General features: G+C 47.8%; 1 protein-coding gene across 4 annotated transcripts in view; it reads right to left on the bottom strand.

Annotated features, from left to right (window-relative positions):
• PPP3CC (protein phosphatase 3 catalytic subunit gamma) overlaps positions 1 to 26,087 on the bottom strand; it is a 34,706-nt gene continuing 8,619 nt past the window's right edge. Inside the window, exons 2-15 of one of the 4 annotated variants that reach the window (XM_075074762.1) lie at positions 18,870 to 19,067; positions 18,450 to 18,574; positions 12,347 to 12,458; positions 10,192 to 10,337; positions 9,872 to 10,011; positions 9,224 to 9,301; positions 9,035 to 9,129; positions 8,219 to 8,344; positions 7,189 to 7,266; positions 6,298 to 6,324; positions 5,294 to 5,375; positions 4,716 to 4,813; positions 1,842 to 1,871; positions 1 to 499 (exon numbers count right to left, since the gene is read on the bottom strand). In XM_075074762.1, coding sequence (XP_074930863.1) covers positions 321 to 499; positions 1,842 to 1,871; positions 4,716 to 4,813; positions 5,294 to 5,375; positions 6,298 to 6,324; positions 7,189 to 7,266; positions 8,219 to 8,344; positions 9,035 to 9,129; positions 9,224 to 9,301; positions 9,872 to 10,011; positions 10,192 to 10,337; positions 12,347 to 12,458; positions 18,450 to 18,574; positions 18,870 to 19,067 — 1,514 coding nt within the window. In that variant the 3' untranslated portion in view covers positions 1 to 320. The remainder of the gene's footprint in view (positions 500 to 1,841; positions 1,872 to 4,715; positions 4,814 to 5,293; positions 5,376 to 6,297; positions 6,325 to 7,188; positions 7,267 to 8,218; positions 8,345 to 9,034; positions 9,130 to 9,223; positions 9,302 to 9,871; positions 10,012 to 10,191; positions 10,338 to 12,346; positions 12,459 to 18,449; positions 18,575 to 18,869; positions 19,068 to 26,087) is intronic. The other 3 variants (XM_075074764.1, XM_075074763.1, XM_075074765.1) reach the window with 3 other exon arrangements.

Here is a 26,087-nt window from a genome sequence, read left to right as displayed (position 1 = left end):
CTGTTTTTGTTTCTTTTAATCCCCCCACAGAGGTTTGCCTCTCGTGGAGGAGAGGTCAGCTGTACAGCACAACACTTCATATATGCACTAGCAGTTAGATTGGTTTCTAAATTAAAAAAAGATGGACTTTTTATATATTGAACATAAATAAAAAAATTACAAAATGGTCACCTTTCTTACAGAATGGATGCAAACTGGATTATGAACGTGCCTCCAGGTGAAGTTGGTTTCTCCCCTGCCCCCACCCCACCCCAATAATAAATAAATAAAATTCATTAAGTTTTGGATCCTTTAGTGGTGCAGATTGGGCGCTCGGACCGTTACTGGGCTTTCTTCCCTGTGCCATTCTTGTCCGCAGAGTTTGTTGAGGTTACCAAGTTCACCGGCCCGTCTGAGTGCATTGAATCTTTGCGCGGCGGCATGCGTTCGTTAATGCGATCCAGACCTCTGGCTTCTTCGAAGCTGCGGATCTTGTGCTGCGGTGAAAATCCACGAATGGCTGCAGAGAGATGGGCCGAGACAGAGGAGTTAGTCTGAGCCGCGGAGCCCCGGGTGGGAGCCCTTTAGCACATGCCAGACGCGTACAGGACAGAGTCAGGGCGACAGAAAGCACGTGTCTGGCTACGGGAACCGTGAGATGGGTCCGCAGGTGATTTTTGGCATCGCCAGCTCATGTGGGTACCACAGCGCGGCTGGGAAGTTGAAGTCTTTGCTGCTAGGTCACAGCAGCAAAGCCTAGGATCCAGACTGCAGCGACTCGCTCTGCACCCTAATGGTTCCTCTTTTAACCGAGTTTAGTAGGAACTTGAAGACCAGACAAGTGCTCAATGGCCCGAACAGAGAAATCTCAGGAAACTTTCAAAGCTGAAAAACAGGATACTAAAAAAAAAAAAAAAAAACAAACCACGCACAAAAAAAAAAGAGGCAAAACCAAACCAACACAACAAAGACACCAACACAAGGCTTCAACTCCAACACAAACCACACGCTGCAACACCAGGAGAGGGGTACAGCTAGTCCTCGGATCACAAACGCAACGCTTCTTGCATGACCAGGAGACACACAGGCAGTCTCACGAGTGATGAAATCCCACCAAGGACAGGCGTATCGTTTCGTCACTACGAGGCCGAGTACATCATCCTCGCAGTGATGATACGGACCAAACGTTTAACTTCTTTGTATTACAGATAATTTAAGAAAAAGGGGTTTGTGCCGAATCTTTTTACACGGACTTGGCCGGTTTACAAACAAAACTTGCCTTGGTAATCAGAAAGTTCTCTGCACAGAGGTACGGCCCCATTCATCAGTAGTTGAATGGAGCTATCGAGGAGGAAAACCTCCCCAGACCTCACGAATCTGTCATTTCTACACAAACTATGGGGGGGAAACTGCTTCTCCACGCTGGGACCACCTCAGCCCACCCGCGGGGAAGGCAAGGATTACATCAGAGCCGCGCAATCCGCTACTTCCTAGATGGTTTTGACCAAGCGTGCTGGCAGCCTTCACCCGATCGAGTTACCCAGGGGATGAACTCAGCCACGAGGCATCTGAGATCAAATTGCAGGACCCCAACATCAAGGTCTTGAGACACCAGAGCACAAACCGCTCCAGAGACAGGGCGCTCTCGGAATAAAGGTATTGCACCAAGCAATAGCTTCATTAAGGCTAAAATAGACTTGAACCAGCCCGCTGTGTATTTTTTGCTTCCCAGCAGGGGCCCATCCTCCCCCACTTCTGGTGATGCAAGAGTAAAAAGCTTCCATAAGGCCGATAAAGCTCTTTAAAATTAGCGCACGCACACACAGAGATGATTTGAGTCTCTCGCCGGATTCTAGCCATACCTTCCCGTGCCTCTACCGCTTCTACTGTGGCTGCAATACAGAAGAACAGTGGCATGCAAAAATGGAAGACAGAAAAAAAAGTGACAGTGAGTGATCTAACATCATCGCTGCGAACGCAGAGCCCACAGCCTCCCAGCCCCAGTGGAGACGACCGCAATCAAAACCAACCGGCAAGAGGAAAAAAAGGTGACAGGAGCTTGAGAGGAAGGCTGGAAGGGGACTCCCTCGGGTTTAGCATCTGCTGAGCGCTCACACGGGGGAGTCTCCTTTCCTCACGTTCGCCGGACTTGTCACACAGACAAATCCGATGGAAAGAAACAGAAGCAGAGAGATGGCTTGCTGCTGCATGCGCTGGAGGGCTCGGCCACGCAGGCGTCCCACGGCAGTGGCGGCGACAGTCTCAGACTAAGCCATGGGTCTCCACCTGCATTTACAGCCCCCCTGCTCCCGTTTCGGTGGCTCTAGGGCACCCTGGCCACCTTTGGAAGGTGAATTATGCAGAATTCATCCCAGAGCAAAGCCCCGACCGCCAGAGCCACGTAAAGGAAGTGACCCTGAGGGACATGATTACTTTTTTGGAGCAGTGGGGAAGAGAGGGGCAGTTTATTCCCTGGGGGAGGGCAGCCAGCAGCAGATACCACGCTGCTCCACTCCCGATGCATTGAATTATAACAAAAAAAAACCCAGGCTGACACTTCAAATCCACTTTGACTTCAGCTCCACCTCCTAAAAGCGTTACCAAGCAACAAGGCACCATAAAGCTGAGCAACGTCCCCCTTCCTAAATCTGCTGCAGCAGCTGTCCAAGTTTTGGTAGTCCCTGCCTCAACATCTGGGAGGAGGCCCTTCCCTAGAACAGATCCCCCGCTTTTAGCCTCAAAACACCACAGGTTTTTTTGCTTTGGACACAATGCAAAGGCCACGTGGTTCTTGAGAGGCCACGGAGGAAGAATGGAGCTGTAGCTGAACATCTTCGCTCCAGATTTGGTGTCTTTACTCAGACGATTTTGCCAAGCCGTGCTGTGAAAGGTTGGCAGGAGGCTCAGGGAGGGAAAAGGCCCCGCCACTGCTACCTGCAGCCCTGGCTCTCCTCTTCTGGGGTGCAGAGGCACCCCAAAAGCGGGGCAGCCCCCTCCTCTGCCCACCGAGCAGACGGGCTCCCAGCACAGCTGCTGAAGGAGCGCCCGTACGCTCACCAGGAGGCTGCTGCGAGCAGACGGTGTGGTGCGAAGGGATGTGCGAAACGGGAAGGGGTGAGAGAAGGAGGCACGACGGGGAAAGGAGCGTGAGAAGGGCAGGAAAAGCAGGGTGCTGCTGAGGGGAGCACGGGGTGCCGGGAGCAGCAAGGGGTGGGAAGGCTGCAGCCACGGGAGGAGGCAGCAGGCAGGGTCAGGTAAGGCAGCAGCAAAAGGTCCAGCTTGTTTGTCCTGTCTCAGGGAGATGCACAAATCTTAGCTGCTTTACTGGGGCTAGCGGGCAGCTGCCCCCTTCGAGGACCCCCCCGGAGGGGTGAAGGTGCAGGAGGGCATCACAGCACGACCCGCTCCCTGCGCTGTCAGCTGCAGGGGCAAAGCTGCGGCACCACGAGCGAGCTGGCTGCTCGAGCCGAGCTGTAACAGCCGCCTTCCCACTCAGACTCTGTTCCCATGCCTGCAGCAGAACTGGGGCGACAGAAACCATTACGGTTGCTATAAAAAAAGGAAAAAAAGAAAGAAAAAGAAAATTTCACACTCCTCCGCGGGCAGAGTAACCCACGAGTTCGGGAGCAACACCGCATCCTCCCCACGCCCAGGAGCGGGCAGCAATATTTACACGTTTTTCACTTGTGAACTATTTAATCAAGGCAAGGCGATCCCAGAACAAGCCCTCTTCTGAGCCCACAGGAAACTACCTAGCACTGATAGGAAGGGGAAAGCAGGCTGGTTAGATGCCAGCATTCAAAGGCTGGCGGCAGGAAAGGATTAAAACACCAGATTACAGGATTCCCTCTGGGGACACATGTTGCTATGATAACTCATTCCCTGACCATCGGCCAATCTCCCTGCCCTGCGAGTTTAAAGCACGCAGGTCACTAGCTCGGGTCCTGCTCTCAGCACACTAAGACAGACCAGTTGGCTGCTGAGGGAGGGAGCGAAGTATTTGCCAGCAAGCACAGAAGAGAAACCTCCAAAACCAGATTGAAACCAGGGGGCCAAGAGAAGTTTTAATATGAAACATACAGGCCTGGAAGAATCTCCTTTCTTCAACTAAATCTAAGCTTCCTCTGTTTGGGATTCATGAAATCATAAATTTTTATTATTTTTATGATTTTATTATTTTTAAAAATTATTTTTTATACAGGCCTGGAAGAATCTCCTTCCTTCAACTAAATCTAAGCTTCCTCTGTTTGGGATTCACAATTTCACAGGGTCGAAATCGGAGGGGTTTCTTTTAACGAAGAACAAACAAGCAGGCGTGTTTACTGTTACATTCATATATACGTTATCACACAACAGCAGCAGATAGGTGAAGCAGAGGATGCTTGTCATGCAGCGTTAGAAGGGAAATAAACAATAAAAATTGTTGCAGAAACATACAATAAAGCAATACACATGCTTTAGGCGGGATGCTGTTTGTTGTCTTTTTTTCCTCGCGTTCCCCTCCTCGAGGGTATACGGGGACATCTTGGAAGGCTCTCCACATCCCCACCTACATTTCTGCTTTTTCCTATTTCTGAATCCCTCCTCCCCGCGGGCCTGAATCATCTCTCGGGACCCCTGGCACCCTGAAGTACGCCTACGGGAACCGATCGAACGGGTTTCGGGGCAGCTGAGGGCCAGGTATAAACCTGCAGAGGGGATGCAGCGTTGCAGAGAGGAGGCTCGTTCATACTCACCAGTCTGTAGGGTCTGCCTCCCCCCTGAGAGCACTCCCAGGGGCAGTGTACCTGTGGGAGTCAGGCCTTTGAGAGTCAGCACGCTCTCGCTCTCCTCTCTGCAAATAAGAGGCAACACAACCGGTTACCGAGAGATAAATGCAATGCTCGGTTAGATCCACACAAGACTATTATAGCAGTGAATGGCATGAAAGCTGGAGTCTGCCCTGTGCTGACCACAGACAGCACGTGTCTGACCTGCTGGGCACCGAGCACAACCCTGCCTCCTAAACACAGGACCGTTGCTTACTCAGCCATGACGCATCACAGCCACGGCACAGCAAACGCGTCCTGGAAGTGCTAAATACACCTAATCAGCAGTACTTCTGTTGCCGAAGGGGCTGGTGCTTGAGGTTAAGGTTTCTAGGAGTCAAGAGAACCATCAGGCAGTACAGAAACCATGACCTAGAGCCTTTGCCACCTACTCTGAAGCAATGGCCTTGTAAGATTTCCGCCCCCCAGCAGGGCTCTGCCTGCCCCGAGCAGCCTGACCCATGTCCACCACTACCCAGACCCCACATCACAAGCTTCTTCCTTACCGAAGAACCGAGAAGACACGTGCCATCTTCCCAATGGCTCTAATCTTATTCCTGATGATCTCTTTACGGACTGTTGTCCCACCTTAGGGAGAGAAAAAACAAACACCAGCATGTTTAAGGTTTCCTGCTTTCCAGGCACGGGTAATGTCAATATGAAGCACCTGCCTGACTCCAGGAAAAGAAATCATGGTTTACAGATTCACAGCTACACTCTTGAGAGAACAGTGCTGAGAGGATGGCGGTCAGGATGGCAGTGAGAAGGGCAACACCAACGAGATGATACACGGACTTAAAAGGTCTAAAGAGAGTAGAACCACCAAAGGAAACGGATCGGATAGGTCTCGTTCGAAGCTCACCAGGTTTGATCACACTACACAGGATGTAACACAAATGACTCAGCCATGTAGACACAGTTTTGCAAGGCAGAACACTGACGAATCTGACTGCTGATGAACACTGCAGAACACTGGGCTGTGCTCGCCGCGGGGAGGAGTGTCACGCAAGCATCAGCTTTGGCATCCAACGCGCACGGTGAATGGCTGGCCGGAGCCTTGCAACTCTGCTTTGACCCCACACAAACACAAAGTGAGATATGTGAACTCCCCTTCCGCTATACAGACCGAACATGAGAGAAAAGCATGGAGGGTAACTGAAAACAAACAAAAAATCAAAGTAAAAGAGGTAACAAATACATCTCCTCTCAGCTGAGATTCCTCACATGGCCCAACTACACATTAGGACAGTACAAGCCAAACCGGAGGTCTAACATGCACCGATGGCTCAGCCATGCACTAGGTGGCTGCATTCAGAAGTCAGATAGAAACGTGACCCCGTTTCTCAAGTTCCTGGAGGAACGCAGAAGGGTTAAAAAACACACGGCGCTTATGTTAAAACTGAAAGGGGATGAAGAGACTGCCCAACTAGTCAGCTATTCAAATCCACTCCAAGGAATCTGGTGGCACAGGCAGTGAAAATTAAGCTTGTAGCAAATTCTAGCTGGGTACCTTTCTGATAGCTTGAAATGTAGTGATCTTCAGGGAGAGGAGACACCAAGAAACAAGTAGATGAAGACAGAGATAGAAGAAACAAATTTAATTTTCATGGGAGGGAGAAAGAAAAAAAACAAAAACGAAATGCAATGGGAGAAGCGGGTTAAAGTCTCAACCTGTTGACCGAAGCAGCGGCACCTTGTTGTACCACAAGGGTGTTCTGCTTCTCTGCGGGACTGACTGTCCTTCTCCCTACGCGGATCTGTACAGGCAGCTCCCCCGGACCCTCCCCGCGCATGCCCGCGGCCCCACGTCTGCACCCGAGCTTCCTCTGGGTCACCACCTCGCTCTCAAGCGATCCCCCCCGACACAGAAACTGCAGATCAGCCCAGCAACTGCTTTTTTCCCTTTCATGCATAGCTTAAAACCAGGGCCAAAAACCGCGTTCTAGTTGTTTGGTTTTTTGGGTTTTTTTTTTTTTGTTTGTTTGTTTTTTTTTTTTTGGGGGGGGCGGAGGTGACATGAGAAGCCACTTTACAGAGGAGTTCACTGCAACAGATGAGAAGACTGGGTAGATATTTTGGTGCAGAAAATTTTGAATTGGGGGAAAAAAAATAACCACTTGGGAAGCAGTCTCTGTAAGGAGCAGGAAACCATTCTCCAGAGTAGCTGGCAAGAAGCGTCTGTCGCAGTGAATATAATTTAATTTCTCTGTGACTGAATAGCAAAGGAAAAAAAAGCATTTCCTACCCAGAACTGCACAAGGGTTGGCCAAAAAGGAACTGGAGACCCCAGCTGGGCATCCAGCTATAAATCAAGTGCTGATAGCTCTCGAGCTAGCACCATACACCTTCCCCACTTTCACCCCGCCACTGTTACCAGCTCGGTCGTAACAGCGTTTTTTACCTTCCAATGTCTCATCGCCATCTGAAATCAACTCATCATCGGAGCATATGTTGAGGATGTTAACGAGCATTTCTGTGACTGTAAGAGGTACAGACAGGAATATTAGAGAGGCCTGGTGCGCGCTCTTGGCAGGCAAGAGATATTTGGAGGACGAGCTGGACAAGCAAACGATTTCAAGGTCATTTATACTCTGGAAGTGGAAGCCCAAAGACACTTTTAGCCGCATACTGCTGGTACCTCGCAGCAGTACCCAGAGCAGACGACATACTTTACACCTTCTGCCAAGGAGGTGGATGCAGTCCAAGCACATCACAGATGAAACAGACGTGGGGAGTGGGGTGCCAACATTCATGCAGAACAGCCTGGGCCCGCTGAAGGTCCCACCACCCCACCCCGAGCTGCACAACAGGCCACCTGGCTCCAGGAATGTCAAAGATCTAGGGGGAAAATTCAACCTTTGCTTCCTCAAAGTCAAAAGGCCTTTTGCACTTCAGATCTTTAAGTTATACTCCAAGCATCCAATGCTGGAGTGGAATTTAAACTCACCAGGAGATGTAAAAACCCTTTTGCTGAGAAATTGAGGCAAAGTCTTGGTCATATTTTAAGCCTCGCCTCCTTCAGAATGAAATAAGCCTTTAAACTGAAGTGAATGCTTCCTTTTTGGTGGGCCAGAAGCCAACAGGAGATTTTCATTTCTCTGTTACAAACCAGAGCAAGAGGAATGTCTCCAAATTCTGAGGTGGGGCTACGCCACCCAAGATCGGCTCCATCGGCAATGCAGAAATAGCAAGAAGGGATCGTTTGATTGGTAAAACTTTCTAAAACAGGTATCGACAGTTATTTTCTGCATATTACTGCATAAAGTTCATGTCATCTCCTTGAACCTGATCTACTTCCCAGTGCTATCTGGTATTAACGAGTTACATTACTCTCCAAACACATTCCACAGCCCGTGGGACAGGTGTCTAACACTCAGGGTACTGTGACCAGTCACCGGGCAACTCATCACAGAAATCCAAATCTCTCTTACCCTTTTCCCCTACAAAAGGCAAAGACCATGTGAAGACATCCATGAAGTTTGGAAGCCAGTACGGATGAGGGGAACAGTTGAACTGCCTGATGTTCATGACATTGTTTTCGTATTTGAGTACAGCAGCTAGAAGAGAAAAGGAAAGATGACATGTCCATAGGCACTGTCAGCTTCTGGGCGCTGTACCCGCGCTCATGAAACTTCATTGCCAACAAGAGGTCTCACTCACGCGGAATCAAACTATCAGCTCTCCAAAATGAGAAGGCTTAAGCAATATTTTTTGGGTTACCCAATACTTTTCTCACTATTTTTCACTTATTTATTCACTAAAGCTCATCATAAGAGTGAAGGTCAATTTAACAAAGCTGTTAAAATGTATGCAAATCCAAAGTGACTAACACAGGGCCAAAATCCAAAGTAAGTGGCAAAAAAACCCGCCACAGTTGAAGAAAGTTCCCCATCATACTCACAGGGTTTTAGGGGCAGGGTGAAGTTAAAAGCTTGCCTATACTAGCAGCTTCTCTTTTATGGCAGCATTCATCAATAGCACTTAGTTGTCATGTGGCTGGAAATGAAAGCATCATTCTAGGCTTTATAACTTGACAGCTAATTGTCACAGTAATACATTAAGTCTTTGAGTCAGAGGCCCAGCCACTTCCAGCCCCCCAGCTGCCGTCAGTTTAACATATAAAGCTCTTTTTCATTCCACGCAGAAGAATGCGAGCGGAGGAGAGGGCAGAGTGGGCAAGGGAACGTGGAGAGGTATTTCCTAAGCGTGCGAGGACAGCAGCAGAGCCGTGGCCTTGCCAGCCTTACCCTTGTTGTTATAGACATCTAAGTAATTTGGTGCAGAGAAGATTGTGATTAACGACGGAAAGCCTGTTGTCTGGCTCTTCCTGTACATTCGGTACCTGGAAAACAGGTGAAGTGTTAAACATACCGGTCTTGCTAAGGATAGCACGAGCGCAGACGGGGCCTGCTCAGCTGCCAGGCTGCAGCACTTACCCAGCGTCCTGGGCTTCGTGAGCTCGGATTACAGATAACAAACTATTGTTCTGCAAAAATTCACAAACTGCAGGATAACTGGGGGAAAAAAAAAAAAGCAAGTATACGTTAGCATGTAGCACAGGAGAACAGGCAGCACCCACCGTCTTGTTTGCAGGAACCAGCCACTTGCAACACGCATTCGGTTTGTGTCCAGCATCCCTGAACAAGGCCAGTATATATTACATCATTCAAAAATTAATTGCAAAGCATTCTGTTAAACAGATCCCCTGGTGCCAAATCCTCCCTATCAGCCGGGCTACAAGTCGCCTGTCAGCACAAATGCTTCTCTTTTAGACAGGAAAAAGTCATTTCCGAGAGCTCCTGGTACCGCCCAATGCCTAAAAGCCATTTGAAGAAACTCTGCCAGCTAAAAGAAGCATCTCTGCTGTCCGATACCGCAATTTCATGGAGCAGCATAGACAAAGAGAGCTCAACATTACAGAAGAAGTAAAAACAAACATTAGAGACCACTGAAGGCTATTTCAGAGCCAGGTACACTGTAAAGTCCCACAGAGTGATCTGAACAGCGCGTTATCTCCCCGTACACCTCAGTGTAAGGGCAGACAAAAGCTCTAGTCCATCAGAGCCCCCTAAAACACCGCTTACCTGTAGAAATAGGAGCAGCCTCGAACAGTGTTGTGGGCGAAATGCTCCAGCGTTTTCTCATTGCCGTAATCCTCTGATGGATCGGACCAGAGCAGGTCACACATCGGACCAAAGGCCGGAGGCTCCTTAAACCTGTCTAACTGAAAAACGCACACAAAATCAGGACGACGCTGGTGCCAGCTGCAGCGGCAGACACGCACCTGCAGTGCGGACATGCGGAGCACAGGAGCCTCAGCCTGGAACTCCGTGCAGGAATCAAACAAGCCATTAACCACACTATTACTTGTAAGCTGTGTCAAAGGACCGTGGAGGTTACTTACTTTCCTAATGTCATCTAGACACGTGATTTCTGGAGACAGTCCTCCATGAACACACAGAAATTGCTGGTTTAAGAGGGCGGCAAGAGGAAGACAGTCAAATGTATCCATACACGCATCATACACTCGCTCCGAATACTTGATTCGACCTGGAAAGATGGGGGCAGAGGGAGGAAACGAGGCAAGAGTTTAATTCATCTACCCGTTTGCACAACAAAGACTGCTCAGCCTGAAAGGAGAGCTTTTTTTTTTTTACTTTTCTTTTTTTTAAGGAGTCATTCATGCATCCAAACCTACGTGACATAAGAAGCATTAAGGAAAGCTTTGATCAGCCAAAGTGCTGATAAATAAGTTCCAGGAACCTAAATCCGAAGGTAATATGGAAACTCTATGTCTATGTTGAACTTTGCACCTGTGTATCAGTAAAAATGCTGACTTAGAAAATGCCTGTTGGACACAAAGACAAAAAGGCTTCACGGTAACCTGGACAAGCTTCCCTTCAAACTATTTTCTAGAACACCTGTGCTAAGATTAACATAGCAAAGAGGCTAGGCGCTTGCCACTGTAACAGAAAACTTGGGATACCAATAAAGCCATCCCATCACTCTCCTATATTCATACTGCACCTCTAAACTCAAAGAGTCTTACCAGTCTCAGCTGCTAAGCAGATTAGACATTGGGAAATGCAGCAGCTGTTTAATTTGGCACAGCAATATTACACAATCACTTAAGACAGGAATTGCCTTTTCTGCTGGACACGAGTGCTCTGAGTCAGAATTTGACCAAGACACCTGCAGTTAAATGAATCTTCACACAGGATCTTTCAGGGCTGTGAGCGATCCCAATCTCCACTGGATGCCTCATCGTAACAGAGGTGAAGAGGATGTTTCAATACATTAAACAGAGATACCAGGGCCTTTCTGAAAGCAGCCTAGCTTTTACAGCAAGCCTCCAAGTATGTTCAGAAATCTCTCTCGGTGCAGGAGCAGGAGTAGAGAGTGGGAACAGAGATCACTGCATGTCAAGCGTGCCTCTTCTCGCATCTGCAGCCCCTTCGCTGGGCAGCAATATGTTAACATAGCCAGATCTTTGAGAAAGTCCCCGTTAATGCTATAAAACCCACCTCTGTCTAAAGCAAAAAAGTGCATGAATGGGAAGTTTACCTTTTCTCCAGCTTTATTTCAGAGATACTAACAGGTTTTTCAGCTGCATGGTATGATAGAGGAAGCGGAAAGGCAGTATCTTCCGTTTTCCAAAGGGGAAAAAAACCCCACCACCTCTGGCTTTCTGGTTCAAACCGAGCCCAGCTCAACAGGAGCTCATCTACCACCATCTGATGACTGTAGTATCCAGCAGAGAGCTGGCTGATGTTTTCCAACTAATTTCAGAGCAAACAGATGTCATTAGCTCGGTTACCTACCAGCCTTACCCTGTCCAGCAGCATCCAGAGCTGAAGGGCTCAAGATTGGACTTGTGCCTTGCCCGTAACTATTTCTTGAGGTCGGGTCCTTGAGCAACTGCTCCCTAATAGAGCTGCATCTTGCTGGTGTGTACCTTTTCTAATTACTTGGAGGAATGACTGTCATCCTCAGGGGAGAGGGGTCATCCCTCGACCTTTCAACATCGCTGGTTTAAAAATATGTAAATGCTGCATGAAACTATCTTTAACTCGTCTAAAATGATCTTAAAGGTGATGATTCTCCCTAGTGCAAACACAGAGGAACAAATCCTTTATTTGCTTCCAATTGTAATCACTGATCCCAGCTGCACAATCTGGAGCTGAAAGTCATTTGGCAGTAATTATATGTTGCTGGGTCTGAAAGTCGGGGAGGGGGGGTGCGTGCAACTGGCTCATCAGCGAGACAGGGAAGATGTGTTCACATTTCTTCCATCCACACTCATTCTTTGTAACCAGAAGGCCACATCAACAAGCACTCAGTACTTTGCAGGACTTATATATCTGCGGGTTTGTTTTTTTTTTCCCTTTTAGCAGGAACTGAAACAGGGGAAGAGCTATGTAGGCAGTAAAAAGACACAGACGACAGGTTTTTATAGCTCCAGAGCTAACCGATACAACTCACGGCAGGCACAAAAATAAAGACCCACACTGGGTCACAACACGATAATATATTTAAATCCTTATACTGCTGATACTTACATTCCTGCTTAAAGGTGAAGTACTCTGTGAGGTGCCTGCACTCATGGTTCCCTCGAAGGAGAAACAATGTTTTGGGATGGTTTATCTTTAAACTCCATAAATACAGCACGCACTGCAAGAAAGGGAAGGAGGAGATGGTATGTAATAAAAACCTTTTATAGGGCACTAATCATCCGTAGACTTCACTAAGTGTTTCTGGGAAGACACCCAACAAGCTGAATTCAAAGTGGAACCCTGATAGAAACCCAGCTCCATAATCGGCAGTAGATCTTATCTTGGCCAACTTCACCAGTGGGGGGAAAGCCACACTGAGCATTTCTCTATATTAGGCCTGAGTTGGAGAAGTGACAAATGAGATCGCATTCAAGTGAAACCAGCTCTGCGCTGGGTGGGGGCAGCTTTTCCTTCCAGCAGAAACCAAAGCAAAAAGCGCCCATTTTCAGAGCAGCAAAGCAAAACCAGCTGCGCAGCGAGATGTGCGCTCCAGATGTCCCGCTGCAATTGAAACCAGAGGCCATCAAGTATAACAGACAGCCATCTTGACAGACATTTTATCAAGTGCATTAAACATTAGAAAAATTAAACTCGATCTTCCTCACTGACTTTCCCCGCCTCTGTTTTTCTGCTTACGCTACAGTCATGTGAAGTTCAAGTTCAAAACAGGAAAAGCCTAGCCAAAAAACAAGCTTAGTAAAGCCTTCTGGCTTTGAAGAGGGCTTTCCACATCCCCTATCTGAGCAGCAACACCTGTGAAAAGATCATCTTTGATGAGGCGCAGACCAAAGTCAAACTGAAACAATCATTTTCAGCAGGCTCCCAGAAATATTTCGTGGTGGCTTTCCGAAGAGGCTAGGTGAAGGAGGGAAGGGCTGGAAAGCGAACGAGCTTACCCTTCTGTGCTATACGTTGTCAAGCTGACAGCTAAATCAGCAGGTATCTAGTATGGGGAAATGTTATCACATTTCCCTTGTTGATTTTGAGTGCTGGAAGGACAACCCATAATGACAGCAAGCTTGAAGATCTGGATTAAAGTCTCTAATAAGAGCTTACCCTTTAGGCTGACATGCTACAGAAACGGCACACACTTGGAGAATGTGAACCATGAAATCTGTCAACAGTTTTACACTGAAAAACATTGCTGATCTGCTGCACAGAGCTCCGGGAACCCGCTGCTGGGGCATGGAAACGACCTCCAGAACCAAAAGAGTTAGTTTCCAGTACAGATATCTTATATATCATCATATTTAAAGCAATGAACCTGCCAGGTAAGCTCTACACGTTAGTCATTCCAGTGACATATAGGGATCCCTAAAACCCCAAGGAGCTGTGAAGCACCTGTCTGTGTCTAACTCAGAATTCAACCCTGCAGAAAATGACTGGATAGCAAATTCTGAATTTTAAAACTGAACAGAAACGGGGCCAGCGGCAGGTAACTTAAGCTGTGGTTAAGGCTAGCAAAAATAACGTTTTACTGCATCTGTTAACAGAAGGAATGTTTTCAACTAAGTAATTTATAATTATTCTCTGATTTAAAGCTTTGAGCTCCTGTATTTGCAACCTAAATGTCACTTTTCTGGGCTAGCATGAGAACTGAAAAGTGAAAGTCACTATAAATGAACCAGGCAACTTACTAAGGACTGGAGAAAGCAACCAGCCCTGGCATCACTGGTTCAAAGCAAAGCAAGGAAGTAAAGACACATCATCAATAAAGAGGAGGATTGGGGACGTGCGGAAGTGCAGCAACTTGCAGAAGAGATATTTAAAAATACATTCGAAGTGTTTTAAAGTGCAGTGGACATGAGCAGAGTCACTCAGGACCACAACTCTTCCTGGACACACAGCAATCAAACCACAGGCATCGAGAGCGAACGTCTCCAGTATCGCTGCAGTTCCCTGTGGTTTGCAGCTGTTTCACAAGGCTGGGGGGTGGGGGGCTGCCAGGTACTAGTGGGGTAATGATGAGTAAAGGACATTCAACAGCCCTCGCGAGCTCCAAAGGGGCTGGAACGAGGACCAAGGGAGGTTTCCACACTCGCATGCCTCAGATCCTTCCTGGCGTTTTGTACAGACCCCTTTCCCAGACTTTCAAGGCACTGTGCCCAGGAATTGATTACTGCATGTTTACAATAGCCTAGCAGCAACTCCAGACAATCATGGCTTACTAGGCTTTAATACTCTACTTTCTTTCCCCATCCTGCCTGTCGGTTTGAAGCCCAAAGCCAAGCATTCGTGCCTGTGTCTCCCATCTGATTCCCCTCCTTTCACTCGCAAGGGGAAAGCTCAGCAGGTCATGGTGGGGGAACGGCGAGAGGAATTGCTATCTGCAACCCAGAGCAAATGCAAGAGGGGCTGCTGCCAAACCTGCCCGCAACAAGCCATGCCGCACTCTCTCACACCACTTAAAAAACCTGGCATTTACAAGAAAGTTATAAACACAGAGCTTGTGATTAGGCAAAGAAACAGCACGGCAAGACTCTGGCATCCTGGTCCCACGTTCAGCCCACGAATCTACCTTACAACATTGACTGGACCTCTTTAGTATTATTCTGGATAAAACAGTGCATTCAATCCTGGCAAGATTGCCATGTGTACAAGTCCAATATTGGACAATGATCGTGTGTCTCGTTGTAATTGGATTTGAAAAAGTTGTCTGGCAAAGGTGTATGCCATTATCATGCCATCTTTACTGATAAATCTACTCTTTCCAGAGACTATTTTTGGTCGTACTAATTGTTTCACTTTAAAATTCAATAAAACATTTCTATTAATTATATTCTGGCTTCATGGATCGGGATGGTCCCTCACTAAGACAGGCATAGACCTCTCTTGCTAAGGGCTAGGAGATGTATCTAAAAGCTTAAAGCACTGTGAAGGAAGCATCTTTCCCGCTTGCAGACTGACGAGAGAATCCTTCATCAGGATGCTGCCTCATCAGCATCTCCAAACGGAGGCGTCCAGCCCGATTTCCATGCTGCCTGTCAGCCCCTTCACTACGACGTCTGAGTCCGCGGCAAGTTAGTCTCGCTGTCGCAGCAGGCTTTGTGGCACAGACCGAAAGCAAACACTTTGCAGAGTCCTCTTCCACTAGACATCAGCCATCTCAGCTTTCACACGGTCGCTTCTCTCCCCGCTCCCCCCACAATGCTTTTCTTTAAGAAAAAATAAAACAAAACCAAACCACCAACCCAACCAAACCACACTCCGTGGCCTCATTATACTTACTGGGAATGAACGTTTTTAAATGAGAATTTCCCTAAGCCAGAGGCCCAGAAGTAATTTGTTGAAGACACCCAGCTGAGCTGCTGAACAGAGGCTTTCAGGGGTTTTTAAAGGTTTTGTCTGAACCTCAAACTGCTCCTTTTACCTTGACAACCAAATACTCGTAGCAATGGGGAAAGCTTGCAAGAGTTATTTGGGCTGCTAACAAGCAAGAGGGTTTACCTTAACACCTCCTTGGCCCCCAGTTTTGCATCTTGTTTCCTGATTGCCTGCATCAGGATGCAATCATACAATTATATCCTATTTCATTCAGTTAAAAGGTCGTGATTATCAGCTGCTCTGGGCAGGCACTCAATAATATTCCCCACCCAGCACACAGATGCACAAGTTTGTGCAGCGACTCGTGCAAGCCTGTTGATGCTGGCTCTCTCCACCTTCCCAGTGGTGAAAGCACAGGGAAACTGGGATGCCTTTCCATCACCAGAGCCTCTGGGGTAAAGCAATCAAAACTCCAAACCCCAAATGTTCACAGATCAGCTGTCTCTGCACTTCAGAGGCCAGCTGCTACAGCTTTGCCATTTTATAGAAGTCTCTTAAAAAAAATATATGATGCAAAGACACCCATTCGGCACTGTTAACTCTTTGCTTGTCGCGATCCTCCACACCAGCTGCAAACCTCCTCTTTCACTCTAGAAACCAGTTTCTGCACACCCAGGTGAGAATCTCTTAAAACACATCGGCTGCACTTTGCAGTAGGTGGAAAGAAGAGGCACACATCAATAGGAACAAGGGAATCAAGTCTTCTAGATTCTGCTTTATCAGTGACATTTGGATCAGCCCCCGCATGTACTAATCAAAGCCCACCCTGATTCGTGAAAGATCAATGCCAGCTCTGTGGGGTAACGGAGCGCTCAGTGGCTTTCCCTCTACAGATGCGGGGGGAAAAGGGGAAGGAGGAGGGTCAAGAGCAGCATGAAATAAAAACTTTCTGCCCAGAGCTGAGGAAGACTGATCACCCCAAAGCTCTCAAACCTGAAAACACTGGGATGCCTGGCACAGGCCCTGGGTCAGAGCATCAGGCCACAACAGAGACCTGATGAGGTTTACCTATGATTTTCAGGCCTTCCTCCTCAGGAAGGCAAAATGCCTCTTCCCACCACCTCTGTTCTCCAAGGCAGACTTATCATCCATTCCCCTGGAATTCTTCAACACTATCACAGCATGAAGAGACGAGGGCACTGATCCCCAACTCAGGCACTCACTTCTGCAGATCTGGGAGTAAAATCCCCACGTCACATCAATCAATCACAGGGTGAGAGCAGAGAGTGGGAGAAGCACTTCACCACCCAGGATCTGTAAAATTTGTGTAGACACAGGGTATGGCAACTCTCTTTTGAAGGTTTCTTGGTTAACACAAAAAAAAAATCCACACCTTATCTCAGAAAGAGTTGCTGTGCTGCAATATAATCTCTTTTCCAGGTAAATACACTTAAAACTGCAAATCCAATTTGCACAAGCCATTCAAACAAGCGGTCAGGTGCCTGTTCTTCCCCTTCCTCCCCAGGGGTTACGGGGCTCCTCCTGCCAGCACCACCAGAAATCCCAACAGCCGCAACCCCACCTTTCGAGCATCCGTCCCCGCTACCCCGGAAACTGGCTCATCGTCACACCTTGGCTCACCGTCAGGATTTAGGAACACGCAAAGCGCAAGGCTGGAAGCAAGCCAGAATGCTGCTAAAGCGCAAGCTCTTGGCGGTACCCTCCTAAATCCTCTGCAGAATCCTTCAAAGAAGCACTTGCATTAACCGCCTTAATCGTTGTCCATGAGAGTTCCTCTCCAAAATTTAACTGAGAGATTCCTCTGCAGACCCAACAGCTCAGCTTTTCCTGCACTGTGGCATGCCCCGCCCCGCCTTCAAAGGGAAACCACTTACTCTGTTATTCTTTGCCACCTTTCATGCCCTCATTCCCCCCAAAAAAACCCCATTACGTTGCCTCCAACTGGAATAAGCACTCCTTTCCCACCCAGCTCTGCCTCTGAAACCAGGAGGCTGCAACCCCTTGGGGTTTGCAACATTTGCTCATAGCTGTCCCATAGTGCCTGCTCTGTCGCTCCCAGGCCTTCCGCGAGCCAGTGGCAACCACAGGGACCCATCCATTACTTTGCCCTTTAAGACCAACAATTCGCAATGTTACCAATACCCGGTGGCATCCCACAGAGCTGCAAAATCCCAACACGATGCCAGAGGTTTGGCTGATGTCTGGAAGGTGACAGTGTTATTGTGACAAGGCAGATTGTCACAGGGGCACAGCACGGCTAGGTACGCAATTAAATGCCTCAGCACTGAGGTCCTGGGTCACAGCGAGACGTACAACAGCCCAGGCGATTTATTACTCCTTTCTCCTGACCCTGTCTCTGGCGTTGTGAGGTTGATGCTTTCAGGGGGACAGTGGGGAAGCAGTGACTCAGTAGTGTAGCGCTTTCTTTTCCCTGCTAAGCTGAATTCTGCAAGTTTTTAAACATTTGCTTCCCACTGCCTGGTAGGATCCTGTTGCCTGCAACATACAATCAACTCTCCCTCTTGTTCCCCTGACTGACAGCTACAAGTGATATTAAAACTCGAGTTCAGGCGCCAGAGTTTAATCATTAACCCCACTGCTGCTGTTTAACTCTGTCACTGGGTGAGGATCCAATTCAAAATCATGGCATTTGGACATCACTTTTCTGCCAAAACCCCTACTGTAAGTTACCTACATGTTGTCCCTTGCATGCAAAACTAGACTGGAGCATAAAATCCAGCATGAAAGAAGTATTTGCTAGTTTAGCTCAACACTTTTGGTTAGTTTAGTACTAGCAGCCCCAGGCTCGACTTTTATTTGTCACCTCTATACTGAAGTAGCCTCTGTCCACGTAGTCTCCCAGGAAGAGGTAGCGGGTGTTATTGGGTGATCCTCCAACTTCAAACAACTTCATCAGGTCAAAAAACTGCCCATGAATGTCACCGCACACTAGGGGAGGAAGAACAGCATAAAAGAGGGACAGAATTACATGCTAAGAAAAGAAAGGTCACGACAGCAACAAGGAGCATAGCACGGCTGTGCTCTGACCCAAGCCACCCCTGCTTTACATCCAGCTTCTGCAAAGATGTACTCGATCTACACCAGCAAAATCCTCTCTGAGAGTTCAGGCAGTTTAAAAAACCTCACTGAGGGAAGGATCACAGCAGAAAACCTGCTACTTTGAGCAGCTCGTGTTTCCTAGATGGCCCTTCTTTAGGACTCCAGCTGCAGAAGGCTATCTGACCTGTGATCGGAGCCTCCACTTCAATCATTGTCTTCTCGTGCCTAAGGATGGCAGCCCCATCGTTGATGATCTTCAGCGCCGCATCCTCTTCCAGGCGGCCTTCCTTTACCAAGTGGCTCTTCAAGACGTCAAGCCTAGGCTTCCCATCCTCAAACACCTCCTTCAGAGTGAGCCGCTGCGTGGGAGGAAACGGGACAGCTGGAAATGGAAGCGAAGAAGTTAGCAACACGTCTCTTTTCAGAGGGGGAAAGAATTACAGTCTTTTCAGCAGGAGGCTTTCGTTCCAAGCCTCAAGACGAACATACACTCAGAAACATACTTTCACTGAAATTATGCTCTCAAATACTGAAAGAAGAAAAGCCATGCTGCCAGAGCAACTGAATACACCCCTTGGCATGTTGAAAAAGCCACCGTATGCAGACTAAATGCCATATGCACCTGCAGAAAACGCCGGCACCAAAGCTGTCTCCTAATTCGGTGGGGATAGTTGTCATCCTAATGTTGGCTAAAACAGGACCGCATGCAAATATCAGCAAAAGCAGGAGAAAACACACAGTTCCCAGGGACTAGCAATTAGGGCAGGACCACCAATATGTAAAATTCTTGTTAATCAGGAAACCGCACGTACCCGTAACGCAGAAGCTGCCTTTCCCAGGCAACAGCTTCGCACCTCTCAGTACGGTCTGCTTCAAAAAGCTTAACCCCAAGCTTAGTAACTGGTAAATCTTGATGGAATCCAACATTTAAGGCAAGTTAAAGCCTCATTTATTTGCAACACATTCCCTGGCTTTTAAATCTAGATAGAAAAACACCCCATCAAAAGCCATTATTAATATTATTTTCATACTAGACAATGGTATTATTTGTGAGAAGGTGACTTCTAGCAGAAAGGAAGCATATGAAACCAAAATAGTTACAAGTGAGACCCATCTGAGTTCCTCATCTACCTTCTCCTGGGCCTGGCTAATTTAAAAAAGAAAGAGATGGAGAACACGTGACCCCTGCGTAATAATTAAAGTGTCTTGATTTAAAATAAATTCCAAGGAGGAGGCCTGGATGTTTGGGAAAAAGAGGAAAAACTGGAAGTAGAACCCTGTCAAACAGCCCCAAATGCACGGCCCAGCTGCCGGCAGCTCCCACACCCCACGGAGCGATTTGCATCTTATCGCAGCGATGTGGCGCAGAGATCATCTCAGGTCCCAGAGCCCATTTCCTCCTCAAAACATCTCGAATGACCAGCATCTCCTCAGTCCTCTGGGTTCAGCCCTTTCAACACCCCCAGGACACAGCAGGACCAAAATGATTACGAGCAAGCCCTGCCGAGGGAGCGATCCTACCGTACGGATGGGATGCTGGGATGCATTTTGCTTTGGGGTGCTCCCTGGGGCGTTGCACACTTGTGCGGCACGCAGAGCCCCAAGAAAAGCCTCTCACCCCGGTGCGGGTACCGCAAGGAGCTGCCGCTCACCCTCCCGGCCTCGGGGACAGGGCACACCTCTGCACAAGTCCTGGAGACACCGCTGTCCATAAGACTGCGAGCAGCCGGATGGATCCTGATCTTCGCTGGGCATCCCCCAGACTACCCCAAAATCTGGAAGGCAAATGGGCCTTTTCCAGCCATTTTCATGATTCCGGTGCCAGCCTGCTTCTGAGTAAGCAGTACCTCCAACACACGCTGCGTGTAACAAAACCCACTCACTAGATAATGTACCATCGCTTCCACATCTCCCGCTTCTGATGCGATTGTGTCATGTGGTGAAAGACAGATTTGCACTTAACTGTAATCCAGCTAGAGAAGAAAAATATCTGATATGCAAACGAAGTTGATGTCCTTACCCATCACCCAGTAAAGACACCCCATATGCCAAACTATGTTGAATTTAACAGGCAAAACCATAGCGCTGGTCAAATAATACAGTGACTAACAGTAACGCAGCCGATCTCTTTTAAATGCAAATAGAGCAGCTATTTAGCTTGGAAACCCAGGGGGCAGAGAGAAAAAGCAGAGAGGCAGCACAAGAGATTCTTTGCAGTCGAACATCAATTTTCAAATAATGTAAAATGTAGGACAGAGGAGAACAAGAGTGGATATAATGAAAGGGGAGCCGGTGCCCACAATAAGGTGGCCCTCTTTCATCGGTTGCTTTGGAAGTTTTGCTCTGCTGGGTACTTGCTAAGTGCCCCGCATGCCTTGAACGGTCCAGGGCACACACTGCGCTTTCCCCACGGAGCCGCCAATTAAGGAGGTTTAAGCAAGACCCCTGCTTACGCCAACACAGGCTGGACAACATTTTTTTTTTTTACTGCATATATTGCTCATCTCTACAGCCAAAAGCGGGGGAAAAAAGTGACCCCTCTGGTTACTGATGAAAAACTCGACATTTTGCAGAATTTCATGTATTTTTCACCCCCTGCACTCTCTGGATCTGCGTAAGGACGGCAGCAGTTGCAGTGCAGGAGGCAAAGGGAGGCTGCAGGTCTGATACAAATAAGTTCAGCTGGAACAAGGGAGGCCAAAAGGGTGGAAACGTGGGCACGGGACTCAGAGTGAGGGGCAAGGGAGGCTTTGGGACTCATTAAACGACTGGAAAACGATTTGTAAGTACTTCTACACACTGGGCAGTTGTCCTAGCATCTGCCATCGAACTCCAAAGGAAGCGAGAGAGCACTTGAAGGTCAAACGATTTATAAGGAAGAGAAGAGAGGAACAGGAACCGTTCAGCTCCCTATTCCCCATCGTTCCAGGCCTTCAGACACTGCCGCCGACTCCAGAGCCACCCTTACAAAGTAAAAAAGCCCCAGGTCAGGACAGAAAGCTTAATGGAGATGGCATGCGACCACAGGCGCAGTACTGCCCATCACACAATTCAGCAGAGATCCACGAAAAGCTCCTGGCATGGTCTGCTTTGCCTTTTCTTGGTAGCCCTAGCGAGCAGAGTTATGCAAGATAAAATATGAGGCTACACCGATACGAGCAGCCAAGAACTTTTATGTAAGTTCCCTCGCTGGCTTTGCACGGCTCCCCTCCCACAAGGAGCTGGGCACGATAAGGAAACGGCTTCTCCTCTGCTGTGCCTGTCTGCCAGCCAAGCTGCAGCCAGCATGTAGTGCGGGGGAAAAAAAAAAAAAGCCTGCTCCAGAGATGCCAGAGAGACCGGCACCATCCTGGGGATGCACACACAGAGCGAAGACCTCACGCTAGGCAAGGGATTACTCCACGTCGCCAGTTTTCTACTCGCTTCCTGCTAATCCACCCCAAAAAGAGACTTCTCAATTCCCCGAGCTGGTTGTGCAGCGCTGGAGCAGGCACGTGTGCCGTGGTGCACCCAGAGCTGTCGAGCACTTCAAAAGCTTCGTAGCGGCTGCATGAAAAAAATCCTCCGCGCACCAGAGGGTCATGAGAAGCAGGCACTGGAGCCCGAGCCCAGGCAAAACCAGAACCCAGCGATGCCCGTTCCCCCCCTGCAGCAGGGGAAGAGGACGAGTAGTTAAATAGTGTTGTCGAAACAAGTAGTCCTGGCATAACTTGTGTAAGGGCTTTAGTCAACTCGGTGCAAGCGGTTATCTGATGCGCTAAGATCCACATTTTTTTTTTTAAAGATCCAAATTTTACCCTTATTAATGCTCAATTCTGTCAGAGCGACCAGCACCGCAGGAGGGTGCGGAGGTAGGGGGCTCCTCCTGCAGCCACCCTGGGCTCGCAGACAGCGGGAGCAGCGCTGGCATGGCCGTCAGAGCAAAAGCTGACCTGAAATCTTGCACCCCCAGAGCACCGAGAAGGGTGGGAGAGTCTTGCCCACTTCCTGCTCTTATGTATAAAATGGGGAAATAACTCCTTATCTCACAAAAATAATGCTGTGGCTAGTCAGACTGCCCAAGCAGCGCAGAGATACAGCGTGCTAAACTCATCCTCAGAGCCAGCTCCTTCCACACACTGCCTGCAGACAATAGTTAAGAAAAATGATGGTTAAAATAGTCACAAGGTTGTGAGCAGCGAGCGCGGTCATCTTTGTGGCATCTTCCCTTTCTCTACAAACCCATGTGTTGCACTCAGTCTAGTTTAAGTAGTGAAATCTTTAGGTCCGGGACTTACAATTTCACAAGGGCATCATGACACGCTCTGTAGGTGGCTCCTGAGAAAAGGCTACAATTCCCACTCTACTAACAGGACATACACTGCACGCCAAACCACAAAAGGACACAATCGTAAGCGAACTTTTGAGGTGTAAAACGGATTAAAAAAAGGTCAGCTATGCTTGAGGGAATTCAGTAAAAGTAAGAGGACCGCAGTATCCTTGCAAGACTATGGTGCAAGACTCCATTCACTACAAGATTAATGCAGATTTTACTTGCCAGTCCAGGAGCAAGTGGGTATTTGCAGCACTCTGAGAAGACATGGGTAGTTATGGATGGGAGAATTTGACAAAAATCTGCTTCTCTACCACCAGCTCTACAAAACCAGAGCTCTCACAGCCCATTCATTTGCCCCTTGGTGAAAAAACAGAGTCATAAAATAGAATCATTAAGGTTGGAAAAGACCTCTAGGATCATCAAGTCCAAAAAGACTATATTCCTCCAGCAAAAAAGCCTGTGCTGTATTTCTACATCCGTACTTAAGCTATGGCCCTATTAAGCTTCATCACGGCTCTTCCAGCACAGGCTGGGTCGGACCACGTAATCTATCGTGCATCTTCATAAGAGAGCAGTTGAAGCGAAACACAGATCCTCTCCTCCCAGGACTGGAGGCTATAGCAGCAGACGGAGCAGGGCTGACCAATCCACACCTCCAGAAAGAGCCAGTACCATGGAAGAGAAAACAAAGTGATCCTCAAATTATTGTTTATATATTTGAGAATCCTTGGATGACTCTACAAAGCAGCAAAGCAAGTTTCATTACTGAAAAAGGAGCAAGTGCCATTTGCCTGAAGTGGCAGCTACAGCAAAACTCTGTTCCTTGAGTGGTTGGGTTTCTAATGAAAAGGAGGTGTCCTCTCACGCCGGGGCGCGTGGGGCTTCGAGTCCAAAAAACCAGCCAGGACTGAACATGCTCAATAGTAAACTTGAGAGATATCTCTGCAATTCCTGACACCCATCTGGGAGAGAATCCGCAATAGCCCCCTTCCCTGCTTGCTCCTCATCAAATGAATGATATTACAGATAGATAGTCGAACAGATGGTTACAGATGCACTTTGTGGAGAAAAAAAAAGTACATTTTGGGCATTCTGAAGCACCAGCACAGCTCAGACAAAACTAAGCGCAAGTAAAAGCTGTCTTTTCTTATGCTCAGACACCCGACGTAAGGTACTAACGGCTTCCAACTACTGCACCCTCTCCACCTGTGCTGGAAGGCATCTGAAATATTTGACTGACATTCAGCTAAGGGTTTGACGGCTGGGGATGACAGATGTCCATCTGCTACAACGGAGATCTGGCCACTGAGAAAGCCGGACCCGGCTGTCAAAGGTAGATATGTTCACAGGGAAAAGTCTGCACGGGAGCCATCCGTACCCCCTTCAAAAGCTGCCTCCTGCGTTGAGCTGTGCATAGCACGAGCAGCAGGTCAGGGTTGGTTTTCTTCCCCCCCCAATTTCCACATAGCCCAATGTTATTTTTATCAGACATTCCTATTCGCATTCATACCCAACCTACATTCGTCTATTCAAAGTCGAGTCCAGGGCTCAAATGGAGCCAGTTGAAAGGCAATAACGCAGAGAAGTTCGGCAACGAAAGGCAACAGCAATACCATTTTGTGCTTGCAGAAAGCTTATGTTTCAGTGTCATGGGGAGCTTTCACAGTCATTAACAGAGAACAAATACTTGAAGGAAGGTGATGGATGCCATCGTTACCTACAGCAACACTCTAGCCAACCTGCCTCAGTCCTCCTCTATTAGGAGGTCCAGACCAAATAAACAACAGCAGGTTGAACCTCAGCAGCTGGAGGCAAATTCAAACCTGCTGTTAGTCCTAATATTTAGTAGCAACCACCCAATTCTCCAAGGAATAATCTTGATTTTCTTGAAGTTATGAACCATACAAATTTCTGGTGATAAAATGCCAACCTATCTTTGCTTTAGGAATCCCTACACTGGTTTGCATGAAATCTTCTCTCCCTTGGGTGCCTCAGGGCAACTTTAGACAGGAGTCTGCAAAAACAGATGTACGCTCAATGCCAAATTTTCAAAGCCTGGACCAAGCCCTGACAAATCTGTGTCACTTTTCAGTGTGAAGCAATGCTGGCACTGGTGCCCTGGCCCTGATGTATCAGAACTACTGCTCTCTCCAGCTACAGAAGCTGCGTGGAAACAAAGCGATCACAAAGTGGACAAAATGTATTGCTCCTCCAGCCTCGTCTCCTTTAACAGAGAGTATCTGGCACTTAAGACTTCGGGTATCTTTCTCATCCATTTTGCAAATGTAAATTCCTACTGAACGGCAGAGCCTTCAAATATAGAGGAGCATTAAATGCAGTTCATAATGCCCCAGTTTTATCCAAAACTAGTCAGAGCTGTGCTGCTGGAGCTCAAGCCAGCCTCTCAGTGTGCAACTGGTTCAGAGAGCTCGCTCTGCTCCTTACCTTGAGCCAGATTCCTTTTTGTAGGACAACCAGAATATCTCCTCACAATAACCCTAAAAATATCTGTATTGTACATTGAATTCTACCAAGCTGAATGATTTCTTTGAAGGGGGAGAGAGACAGTCATCACGATACCAGAGTCGAGCAAAACTGAGAAAGACCGATCAGCCAAACTGTTCCATCAGCAAATCTGTCCTTACCTTATCAACTACCTTTCAGTCATTCAAGGAGTAACACCCAAATTTTGAGGCCACATTGACTCTCGGTTACTAGAATCTGGCACACACAGTCTATGCAGAAGCCAGGTGCATTTAATGCCAAAAAAAGCAAGCGACAGCCCTGTGCATCAAAACGCAAAAACAAACACAATGTGTGCCAAACGAGCATAACCCAGGGCACGCTCAAAGCTCCCACGGACCCGCAGAAATCCTAAGTGCAATGCCAAGAGGCTAGAAAATCAAAAAAGCTACCTAAATCAAAGTCCATCTGTGCATTTCAGAAGCCAAATAGCCTCTAAAACCTTACAGCTACCTAAACCATGCTCATGGACTCCTAAAAACTTTAATCAGGATAGAAGGTAATTATCCTTAAACTGTTCTGCTGGCAAAACATCTAGCATTGACGATAAATAGCGTTATCAGA

Source organism: Phalacrocorax aristotelis, chromosome 24, assembly GCF_949628215.1.
Source record: "Phalacrocorax aristotelis chromosome 24, bGulAri2.1, whole genome shotgun sequence".
In the NCBI taxonomy this organism is placed as follows: domain Eukaryota; kingdom Metazoa; phylum Chordata; class Aves; order Suliformes; family Phalacrocoracidae; genus Phalacrocorax; species Phalacrocorax aristotelis.
This window is presented reverse-complemented; position numbering and strand designations above follow the sequence as displayed.